This window comes from Lepidochelys kempii, chromosome 13, assembly GCF_965140285.1.
Source record: "Lepidochelys kempii isolate rLepKem1 chromosome 13, rLepKem1.hap1, whole genome shotgun sequence".
NCBI lineage: Eukaryota > Metazoa > Chordata > Testudines > Cheloniidae > Lepidochelys > Lepidochelys kempii.
In genome coordinates this window covers 19,470,470-19,482,712 of record NC_136392.1, presented here as the reverse complement: position 1 = coordinate 19,482,712, position 12,243 = coordinate 19,470,470, and the positions used below count along the sequence as shown (strand labels likewise).

The 12,243-nt window shown below is 43.8% G+C and overlaps 1 protein-coding gene across 2 annotated transcripts in view; it reads left to right on the top strand.

The window, feature by feature from the left end:
• JPH2 (junctophilin 2) overlaps positions 1–11,476 on the top strand; it is a 66,833-nt gene extending 55,357 nt beyond the window's left edge. Inside the window, exons 4-6 of one of the 2 annotated variants that reach the window (XM_073309557.2) lie at positions 3,849–4,771; positions 7,484–7,581; positions 8,762–11,476. In XM_073309557.2, the coding sequence (XP_073165658.1) occupies positions 3,849–4,771; positions 7,484–7,564 (1,004 nt within the window). In that variant the 3' untranslated portion in view covers positions 7,565–7,581; positions 8,762–11,476. Of the gene's footprint in view, positions 1–3,848; positions 4,772–7,483; positions 7,582–8,756 lie in introns of both variants that reach the window. The other variant, XM_073309558.2, reaches the window with a different exon arrangement.
• The last annotated feature ends 767 nt before the right edge of the window (positions 11,477–12,243 follow it).

Sequence of the window (12,243 nt, the reverse complement as noted above, 5' to 3'; positions counted from 1 at the left end):
TCCTGCCAGTGGTTCTTGCTCTGCTGATCAGTCACAGACAGCACGTTGCATTCAATGTTCAAAACACAAACTGGACACCTGGTGTATTTCTGTTTCCTGACCAGCTAAGCAGAGCTTTTGGAATCAGGTTTCTGGTCTGAATAGTCAGGATTACAAATGTAATATTTGCTTTACGTGAAGGATATGCTTGAATAGTCCCTAAAAATTCACTGTCTCTGCCAGCACACTTGTTTGCTGAAATACTGGCAGAAAGTGACCACAAAAGGGGCGTGAACTCAGACTGAATAGAGTCTTTTACTCAAATGAATAGCCACAGACATGTTTCTCTTAGGTACCCACCTCTAATTTAAATCTGGGTTGTTTGCTCTAGTGTAGGCAGGATTTTTTGGCAATTGTACTAGACAAAACAGACTCCATCTTCTCCACCACCTCTCAGAAGGATTCTTAGCAGGGGTGTTGGTTTGGGACCATGTGGAGTGGAAGGAAGCTGTACTGCAACCAGTGGGAACATGACATGGTCTCTACATAGGGCATTAGGGCTCTGCCACTAAAATGCTATGTGACCTTGGGCAAATCACTTCCTCTCTCTGTGCCTCTGTGACCTTTCCCACCCTTTGTCTGTCTTATCTATTTAGACTGCAAGTGCTTTGGGCAGTGGCTATCTCTTACAATGTGTATGTACAGCACCTAGCACAATGTGGCCCTGGTCTCAGTTGTGGCCTCTAGGCACCACTGTAATATCAATAACAATAACCACCCTTCTATAGACCAGGGGCCAAAGTTCCATCCCTGCATCCTCACCTTTGCCTACTGCCCTTTGACAACCGGCATAGGCCAATGACTCTATCCTATTCTGTTCTGATTCCTGCACTCGCCCCCCTGGTATTGCTCCTTCCAGCAGTACTTTAAGCGATGTGACCACACATCTATTTGTTGTTTGTTTTTTCATCATCTCCCCACAGGGAGAAGCATGTGCAGGGCATGTTGGGTTGGTAGGGTTTTGTTGATTGTTTTAAAGAGGCCAGATTGTACTACTGTACTTCAAAATGTAAGCAGGTTTGTTTGGTGGGGATTTGCCATGCAGTCTTTGTGCAAGGTTACCGAGAAGCAAAGATTTACTGACAGGAAAACAATAATCTAAGCTGTGTTGACACCAGCAAGTCAGATGAGGTCAGACATCAGAGTGAAATCTAAATCCTGGAGTCACCTTGTGGAATTGGAATGGGTCTTTGCTCTGCTGTTCTGAACAGGATCTCCATGCCAGAGGTCACTTAGCTGGACATTGCACAGGTCTGTGGAGCTGCTTATAGTCAGGCTTCATCTACGCACTTGGCTGTCACAACAGGCCCTTTTGCCTGGATGACTCATCTGGCTTTCCCCATACAGGTGCAGGGAAATCCAATCAAGGAGTGACTTTTTATTCTGACCTATAGCTCCTTGTCTCAGTTTTCCCTTAGCTGCCTGTTTGAAGGGCTGTGTCAGAGATAGAAATAAGCATCTATTTCCAATGTGTGGTGAATCTCTTCTGAAAACATACTGTGATTTTAAGAGTTTAGATGTACTGTGGAAAATCCAACTTGGCTCTTTTCACATGAGATGGTTAGAAAGTCCTTTCTTCAGGCAAAGGGAAATCAACGCATGAAGCAAATTTCTAGGGCAAGTGACTAGAACAGAGAATATAAGAGTGAGAGACATTCACATTTGTTTCAGAAGGAGGGGAGTGAAGGAATGTGGAGAAAGACAGGAAGGTGAGCGTGAGGCTACGTCTACACTGATTTTCCTGCGCCAGTTCACATACTCGCACTTGCTGTCATCATGCTAGTAACAGCAGTCAAGGCACAGCTAAGCCGTGTCAAGTACAAACCAGTGGGTATGTACTCTGCACAGTCAGGACTCCGAGATCCTATTCCAGCTCTTCACATGACTGACTGGGTGACCTGGGAATACCACCTTGTGTCTCTATGCCTCAGCTTCTCCATCTGCGTAATGGAGAGAACAGCAGCTAACTCGCTGTGTTTCGACTGAGCTGTGATTGTGATACTGGTTGTTTGTAAAGCATATTCTGCTCCTTGGGTGAAAGGAGCTACAAAGATGTATGGGAGAATTTTTATTTCCTGCTCCCTAGAATAGCAAGGATTTTTCTTTAGTTGACAGGTTTATTAACAAAGAGGGAGAGAATCTTCTCTTGGGTTTTTCAGTGTATCCTTTAACCCGGACCAGGGTGTTATCTTCAGCAAAAGTCCCAGCTAGTTAAGTCACTCAGAGAAATGCAGCAGGACTGTTTAGCTGCTGGGAAATGCAACAAAAGGCCGGTTTGGGAGGAACTTGAATGCACTCAGAGGCAGGCGACAAGGCACAGGCTGAGCAAACGCCGGAGAGTGAGAGAGGTGGGGAGTGACGGGGAGTGGGAAGAACCTTCTTGTCTTTCTGCATATTATCTGTTTTTTCAGTGGAACTCTGCAGGGTCCAGTTTCAGATAGGAATGTGTTGAATCACCGACTGGTGCTTGTATCAGACTGGCCTTGCAGAGCACAGGATGAACCCATAAAATCAGGGCTTGTCCTTAAAATATAGTATGGGTGGTACACAATCTTCCTGCTGGGTCACATCCAAGCTATTGACCTAGACAGTCTCCCGTGGAATTAGACAGTCCCCATACGTGGGCTTCAGTATATTTTAAGGTAAAGGCTTACTTACTTGAACCAGGTGCTTTATATAGAGTCCATGTCAGAAACAGCACAGAGCTGGCATGACCGAGTTCAGGCAGGAGGCCTACAGGAACCAGCAAGCACACGCAGAGAGAGTTACGTTACCTTGACCTGAAGAAGAGCTCTGTGTAGTTCAAAAGCTTGTCTCTTCCACCAACATCAGTTGGTCCAATAAAAGATATTACCTCACCCACTTTGTCCCTCTCATTTACCTTATCCTAGGCTAGGATCTTGGCAAAGTGACAATGTAGACATTACAGTCTGAGCAGGTCCTGCTTCTAACTGAAGGGAACAATCCTGGCCAATCCAACTAGGCTACAGGATCTTTCCCATCTATAGTGTCTATGATTCTGAAAACACCTTGTTCCTGATTTTCAGATATTTAGTTCTGGAGGTGCAAAGTTGGGTCTGTGATGCATATGGTGGCAGACTAATGATTTTGCCCCCCTTAGGCCCTGAAATAATTGCCACCCCCTTTCTTTCTTTTGTATAGCATTTTTTTAAAGCTGAGAACCGCTTAATTTCTTCCTTCCGGTCATATTATTAACGTTTAGGATTGTCGTGAGTATGTTTACTAAATGGCGTTGTGCCGTCATTGGTGGTTTCAGTACGTGCTATGGTTAGTGGAATCACGGCAGTTTGGTGCGCAGCTACAGTAGGAATAAACGATGATACAGGCATCTGACAGGCAGTGGACTTCTGCAAAAATGCCGCAATTACAAAAGCGCTGCTATTATAAATTTGCCGCCCCTGCAAATTTGCCACCCTAGGCCTAGGGCCTTGTCGGCCTAGGCGATAATACGCCATTGGATGCATATTACTAGAGAGGGTCTAACTTCCTGCTTGTAACTACAAATCAAGTCATTTGATGTGCAGTATTTGCACCTGCAATGAAGTGCAGACACAAAAATGTAGGTGCAGTTTTTTGCAGCCACAAACTTGCACCCTCAAAACCAGTTGTCAGGTCATGGGGCACCAGAAAAGTAGGTTCCTGTGTTCTCACATGGTAACAAGGATCGTAAGGGGCCCTTGAGCATGTGTTCACTCAGACCCTTTAGCTCATGAGAACTAAGAGGCAGGCAGAGGGTGACCAACTACTCACAGAGGATGCTGAACATCTCTTCCTTTCCTCTCCTCCAGGCCCTGAGTACCAGAAGAGGAAGTTGCTCCAGGAGATCATTGAGAATGTAGAGAATGTGGGGAACATGGAAGCAGTAGCTCCGCCAACCAAAGCGCCACCACCGTCAACCCCTCCAGAAAGCCCTCAGCTCCATGAGAAAGACTCTGCCCCCTGCAAGGAAAATCCAGCCCGAATGCCATCTCTGAGTCCTGCTGGAACGCCGCCGGAGGCAAAGCGGGCAAAGCAGAGTTCACAGAGGGATGGCTTCCTCAGCCCTGGCAACTGGAATGGGGATCACAGCAGAGACGGGAGCCTCACAGGAAGTAGGCCCAGCACACCATCCAATCCACTGTTGGCACACGGGGAGAAGGCAGCAGCCAGTAGCAGACCTGCCTCACAGAACTCCATTCGGCTCAGCAATACCAGGACTTCAGCAGACCAGATGGAGATCAAGCCCCTTCAGAGGATAGTGCAAGAACCTGATGTTGAATTATACCAAGGCTATCACAGCTACGCAGTGAGGACCTCCCCAATAACTCCCCCCTTGGACTTCGAGGAAGAACCATTCCCTGTCCCCAAATCACCTGCCAAGTCGGTCTCCCCAGAGCCAAAAACTGACATGAGGGCTATTGAACACAAAGCAGAACTTCAGAGGAGGGGAGGTACACCCATCACTCAGCAGGAACCAGCACTTGAAGAGAAACCAGTGCCCAAAACAGAATCTAAACCAGAGCAGCCCACGCCAGAGCCCAAACATAAACAAGAGCTGAAGCAACACCATACAGCCGAGCACAAGGCTGCTGTGAAAACAGAAGCTGCAACTGAAGCCAAGCCTGAGCAAAAGACTGAGATCAAGGCTCTGGTTAAACCTGAACCTACAGTGGTAGCTAAGAAGGAGCCTTCGCCTGAAGAAGTGACACAGGAAGTGGATGAATTTGAAGAGGTGATGTTGCATGATAGCCTTATTAGAATAGGAATTGTATGTGTGTGTGGCCACATTTTCAAAGCAGCCTTTGAAATTGTGCGTTCACTTGGGGTGGTTGCACATCTCTCACCAATTTGCATGTGCAAGGGTACAAAATCTGCACATGCACTTTGGAAGGCTTGTTTCAGAGTTCAGCTTCTAGTGAAACATCTTGCCAGTATCTTGGTTAATTGAAGGTAATTTGAATTTAATATAACTTTAGGTGAGACCAGATGCTCCAAGGTTTCTTCTGGCCTTAAAATCTGTGAAACTATGAAAGATCTCTGGGATAGTTTTATCCATGCCTAGTGCAGGGTTTCCTGCTAGCGACAGGATAGCTCCAGGAGATTGGGAATTGACCTTTCACCTCAAGTTCACTGGTTTGTATCTGGAACAACTGGGCAGTAAATATTAATAGGTGAACCTCAAAAGGGTCTGAAAGTTTAGATACTTAGAATTTCAGAGGCTTCTTCAAACCTTTATGGCCAAGAAATTAGGCTGGAATCCTCATAAGAAGTGGCTTTCCCAGTGTCTGCTGGGTTAAGCTGGACCGGTAATACCACAAAGATGGTGTTTCTCATCTTATTTAAAGATAGTTCTGCTTCCAGTCTCAGGTGAAAGAGGTGCTTGGAATCTTTTGTTACAAATATTAATTGTTTTGACTGTCATATGAAGTTTGGGTTTGACTTTCTGCCTCAAGGTTTGGGTGATTGATAAGGTGGGTTCTTATTTTATCCTCATTGGCTTACCTCTTCCTAATTAAAAGCCCTTGTTACCACCAGAAGGGATGGTGGCCTGTATCAGGCGAACCAGTGGTCTAAAGCCAGCATAGTGGCCTAGTGGACGGATGCCCACATCACAAAGCCCCTGTGCACATAATCTATCTAAGGTACTTTTATGGCCCTCGTTGCCATAGTACCTGAGCGCCTCACAACCTTTCTACTATATTGAACCCCACAATGTCTCTGTGTTTTTACAGATGGGGAGTTGAGGCACAGAGAGACCAATTGTGAGTTTCAGAAGTAACGGGTGATTTCACGTGCTTCAATTTGGGGTGCCGCAACCTGAGACACTGTAAAGGGCCCTCATTGTCAGAAAGAGCTGAAAATCAGGCCTATTTCCGGTTTCTCAAGCTAGGCTCCCCAAATTTTAGACACTCAGCATCCGATGAAGTGAGCTGTAGCTCACGAAAGCTTATGCTCAAATAAATTTGTTAGTCTCTAAGGTGCCACAAGTACTCCTTTTCTTTCAGCATCATTAGTTGCTTTTGAAAATCTTGGCCTAAGTGACTTGGCCACGGTCACACAGGAAGTCTGTGGCAGAGTGGGGAATTGAATGCAGGTTTCCTGTGCCCCAGGCTACCACTCTAACCACTGGACTGTCATTCCTCCCTGATAGTGGGACAGGCCCCTGCCCTGAAATTGGAATCTGAATGTTCCCTGAAGCTCCTGGTTGTGTTCTGATGCCAGGTTTAAGTTTGCCCACTAGAGAGGAAGGGGCTGGCCAGCAGATCAGGATCCCAAGTCCTGGGGGCAGTTGAATCTGGGGTTGTGGTTTGGGCTCATGGCTTGAAAGCAGAATTCTGTTTAGAAGTTATTCTGATCCAGTCTGAGGCAGCCCTGATGACAAGCATGTGAAGGTGACTGATCGTTACAGCCTCAGGTTACTGTATAAAAGTGGCCCCCTGAGAAGGAATCCAGTTACTTTCAGCCTGAAAGTAATATGCATTCAGTTTGGAGACTTTTGTTAGCAGCTCATTTCTCCTGCCCCAGTTCAGGTAATGGCCTTCCTTTCCCCGGTCATTGTAACCCCAACTGCTGCTGCAGTCTAGCTATTCAATTCACACACATGACACAAAAGGGACCAAAATTGATCCACAACTTCTAGCTTTTGTGCAGTGTAATCATTTACATGCATCCAGTTCCCTTTTGGATCCCATAGCCATTTGTAAGAGGGGTTTGTTTGTTTTTTCTCCTAAAGTAACTTTCACAGCCAGTCCTGCCTCTGGATGAAAAATAAATTGTCATACAGAAAATTTTTGTCCAACGTTGTATTTAAAATGTCCCTTTGTCGCTCTCTTTTCCTGGAATAGTTTTCGTACATCAGATGTTGGTGTGTAAAATAACCCCGTGCTTCATCTATCTCTCCACCTATGAGGAAATTAAAATTTTCTCCCAGCCCCATGGCAGTGTTGGAACATCAAATAATACAATAAAACAACAACGTCGAAAAATCAATATCACAAGAAAATGGCTTTTCTTTTCTCAACATGCTATTTTCTCTTCTAGTCCCAAATTAAGACAACCTAACAAAAATAAAGTAAGTTTTTCTTCTTAAAAACAGCAACATTGCAAACATGGGCAATTTTTGGCAGAGGCAATGGAATTTTAAGAACAACTTGAAATGAAATGTACTAGTTGTTTGCACAAGCCCAGAGAGGCTGCCGTGGTTTTTGCAGCCTGGTCAGATAGCGAAGAAGATTTAATCAAAGAACAAGAGTGAGAGTTGCTGGATACTCAGCACTTTTTTGAAAATCAGGCCAGTTATTTAGGTGTCTAGATTTAAGCACCCATTTTTGAAAGAAATTGGTTTAAAAGTGTCTTTTGAATTGGGTGGTAGCTCAGAGAACTGTGTCTATGTCTGCATTTGAATCATGGTGGTTAATACTTTGCTTTGGCTTTTTTCCCTTAGGGACCTAACACAATCATGATCTGCATGGTCATCTTATTGAATATTGGTCTGGCCATCTTATTTGTACATTTTCTGACATGATGTGCCCCTCAGTCAAGGTAAGATTGACAAATGCATGGAAATGAAACAGTGAAATGAGTTCAGTGGGAGAAAATTCCCTGCTCCTGTTTTGAATATTTCCCTAAAGAAAGACTCCAACGTCTTCTTTTTTTAAATGGCCAACTTTGCCAGCTGGGCCAATAATTCACAGCCAATAATTTATTCAGTAAGTGTTGCCTCTTTTTGTGTTTGCAATTAGTTTGCAAACTGATAGGGATTCTCAAATGTATTCATTATCAAAAGTATTAGTTGAAGAATTCCTGGTCAGTTGTTTTTTCTTGGGGGTGGGACTTCGTTTTTCAGCATTCAAATCTGAACTGTTTTGATTAAGAGTAAATCACATGATATACTTTTAACCTCCCTCCCCCACCCCAGTTAGATGAGCATGACTTACAGAGTAAGATTTCCAGCTGTAGTTGAGCTAGCCTGGTTCAGGTTAGGGTTAAACTGGGGTTCAGAGACTGGTCTGGACACTGAATGGGGATGAAGGTTTAGCTTAGGCTTGGTTGCATTAAAATCTTGCACACAGTCCCTGTGAGGCTACAGGCCCAAACAGTAAATCTCTCATAAGTTCACACAAGCTTTCTATCGTCTTGGGCTGAAAATGTGCAAGAAAACTATTGAATCTGCATCCTAACCTTAGTCCTGACTTGGCCTCAAATCTGAACCTAATGCTCACAGGCCCATGCCCATTCAAAGCCTGATTCATGCTCCTGTTCTGTTGGGATGACCAGTAGCTAAAACAGCTCAGCTAAACTCTGCTTTATTTAGCTTAATGTATTAATCATTATTCCAACAGTGTGAATGAAACCTGTGGGGGGAAATACATTAATAGCCTTTACTGCCTTTTGCAGTAGGATAAACAGCAGCTCTTAGTGGCCAGGTTTGGTAAAAGGCTCTTGAGCCTTTTGTTTACTGGAGAGAGATGTTTTTGAAAGTGGGGGATTCAAGTTCATTCCAAATCTGCCCACAGACAACTTGCAGAATGTGAAGCATGTGTTTCGGTCTCAAGGACTGAGCCTAGCTTCCTCCATTATAAAGGATCCAGGCAGAAAGGGAGATGCCATCCTTGCACACTCCCTCTGACCAGAAGCTCCTCATGCTCTCCTACAACATACCCAGGAATGGTTGTACATATTGCTCTTCACTAACCTTTCCATTGATCTTTGCCCAGAACAGGTGTTACCATTGATGTAGACCATGGACCTTGGCAGGGATTAAACTCTTGGACATATGGAAACATCAAAGAGGAGGATGTTAGAACCTAAAGTTGCACAACAAACATGAATCTTAAAATAAAGCTTTCTGATTATCTGGTGAGCATCACTGCTCCCAGTCGGTGGGTGATTCTCCAGTCCAACAAAAAGAAGCCTGGATTTTTGCAACCCTTCCTCGTTCTTTCCTTTGTAGGAACTAGCCGTTGCCTTAAAGTGTTCTCACCAAAGTCACTGATTGTGCCAGGGAAGAGGGATTTATCTGTAGTTGTAGAAGCATGTACACTTAAGTGCCCTGTGTTCTTTGGCTCCCTTGACTGACTCTGTTTCAGTGATTTTCCCAGAGAATGTCAATAAACACAATGAGATAATCCAATTCACACGTTAGCCAGGAACACTCATACTAGCCAAGCCAGAGTTGGGGATGTTCAACCACTCCACTAAGTCCAAGAGTATTATCAATCCACTGTTAACAAAAGCCTTAGGCTGCTTCCCCTGCTACTACTGAAATGGAGTTAGATTATTTACTAACAAGGCATAGTCTTGAGGGAACCCATACTTGGAAGTCAGTGAATCTAATATCATCCAAGATGAAGAAACCAAAAGCATTTCCTCTCCTGGCTCCCGTAGTAATTTCCTGCTAAGGGGCAACTGAAATTGGGCAGAGTGTAAAGCAAGCAAGCAGCCTCAAACCAGATAGCTGGATCACACATGCTGCTGCTGAAGAACCAGTAGGCAGGTTGCATTGCATTGTATATGCTTGACAGAATGGCTAATCAGAGGCTGTTTCGTTTGAATGGGCAAATACTAGCAGATGGAGACCATGTCCGCTTAAGGACTACGCAGCACCGACACACTGGGTCTTGTTGCTGAGAGTTGTCCATGTCACCAGCAGTTAGATAGGATCATTTTGCAGCAAATTACTCCACAGCTGTGATTTTTAAAGAAATATTTGGCCGGAATTCCTTTTTTTTTAAACACACACACACACACACACACACACACAGTTAAAATGTTGCAATCAGAACCTGATGTAAGCTGCTATTAAACTAGGCAGACGCCATTATTGCGCATCTCCAGTGTCTTCTCTCTTTCATCCTTGGGCTGCAGGCATGGCCCTCTGACCTTGTTGGTCCAACAAAAGGGAATGGATTTTTCAAACAAACGTATGCAGCAGCATTAAAATGAAAGAGGTCAGGTTTTTTTGGTGAGAAAACAAAATAAGGGATCCAGACAGACTCCAGTGTACCTGGGCCTTCGGCTGAAAAAGACACAGCACGTAGGCTTTAACCAGCAATAATATAAAGAGGGGATAATTCTAGGCATTGTTCTGGTGTTCTAGACATAAAGGCCTTAGTGATATGTAATAATCCTTACAAAGAACTTCAAACTGACAGTCCAGCTGTGCTTTTGTAATGAGATACTTCCTTCACGATATGTTCTGACCCTTAGCAATACAAGTATATAAAGATGGCACAGATGAAGTTACAGTTTAGTGTGAGACTGAGTGCTTGGACAGTTCTTTCTTTTTAAAATCAATATGTATTTTGTATCAATTTCTAAGGTATTTTAAAAATGTATTTACAGTGGATCATGCACCTCATGTACCCTGAAGTCCCACAGCACAGTACCAGCTGGGAGAAAATGAGAGAGAGAAAAGAATGGCAGAAAACTGATGGTTAAAGGAAAAAACAAAACAAAACAGTTCCAAATGCCAATCTGTAAGGATTTCAGATACAATGTGGCAAATGTGCAGGGATTTGAAACACAGGGGTAAATCCTCTGTGCAGTTTAGGTATAATTTATCAGTTGTTGAAGATAAAATTCAGATAAACAGGAGTGATAGTTCTTTTCTCCCCCCCCCCCCCAACCAGGTTTATTTTGTGACTATATTTAGCTCAGGAATGTTGCCACAGTAGCACTTACATGGTATTAATTGTGGGAGGAGAAATTAATTTGATCCCTGTCTGGAAACCATGTGGCTGTTCCAGCCCTGAGAAAGCAGAGAAGTATCTCTTAGGAACTTTCACAGAGCATAGGGTGCTAGCAATTCATCTTTTTTGAACCTGTCTTCTTTTTCTAAATATAAATGTATTGTAAACACCAGGCTCAGTTGCTTTGAAATTTTATGAGCCATTTGCTGGCACTTTGTTGCCAGCTGTACAGTTTCAATATGCCTGTTGCTTTTTTTAACCACATATATGATTGAGAGATCGAAGAGATCTTTATTTATCTCTAAGCACAAAACCGGATCTTTTAAAAAATGCTAAGGCGATTTCTCTCCCAGTTTGTATGCATGTGATGTACACTCAGTAATGTGCTTTGTTCCCAGTAATGTTCTGAGAAAAGTCGGTAGATTTGCTTTTATAAACAAAAGCCCTAAAGGGGCTCCATGCATATATATATATATATATATATATATCACCTCTTAGGGCTTTTGTTTCTTTAGATGCAAAGTAACAGATTTACCTCAAACTGCATGCCTTCAAAAATGGATAGGATATTTTGATAAACTTTTCAGGTCTTACAAAGACAGAGATACATTTCATTCTTCACAAGGACTGCCTTCTTCACAGGTTTTGCAAGATGTGTACTGTCCATGATCGGTGTAATACCGGCCAGAATTTTAAGTCAGTTCTGCTGGATTACGTGCAATAATAAACAGTTATCTGCTCACAAATTTATTGTGTATTTTTAGAGTCAAAGGCCGGGGAGGGTGTGTTTAGGACATGGTAACATGGCATCCTTACCTCATTTTTTAAAGGAATGCTCAGGATTGTGTGCCCCAGAATTTGACTTATAACACCTAGCTTTGTTCCCTTACATCTGTGTGCAAAATTCATAGCTCTTTTAAGGAATGCTTTTTCAAAACCCGTGTCAGTTCTGGTTTTTAAAAACTTTGATGCCAGCAGCCCAGTTCCCTCTTAGAACCCTACAATAAAAAACCATGCATGCTGCCCACTGCTCACGAGTGATCCTACAACACTGTAACAAATCAGTGCACGCAATTCAGCATTACGGGGGAGACCTTACAATAACAAAGCAGGGCATGCTGCCCATTGTTCACGAGTGACCCCACAACACTGTAACAAATCAGAGTACAACATTTCAGCACTCAGGGAAGAGACCCTTCAATAAATAACGAGCTAGTGTGTGCAGATCTGTGCTCATGAGCAACCTACAGAAACCAATTTATGAACACTTACAGGTACAGTAGAGGCGAAGTCATTCTACTTCCTGAACCAATTTTAATTTCAAGGAAGAACGTTTCAAAAAGTGGGCAACTTTGACTACAGTCCAGAACAGCAATGTCACTCGAAGGGCTGGGGACGGGGTGGATGGCGTGGGAGCACTACAGAGGCAGCCTACTCTGCCCTTTGGCCCACACAAGCCCCTCAGTTTCCCCTGCAGTGTTATTCCCGGGCTGCAGAACGCTTGCTGCCTTCC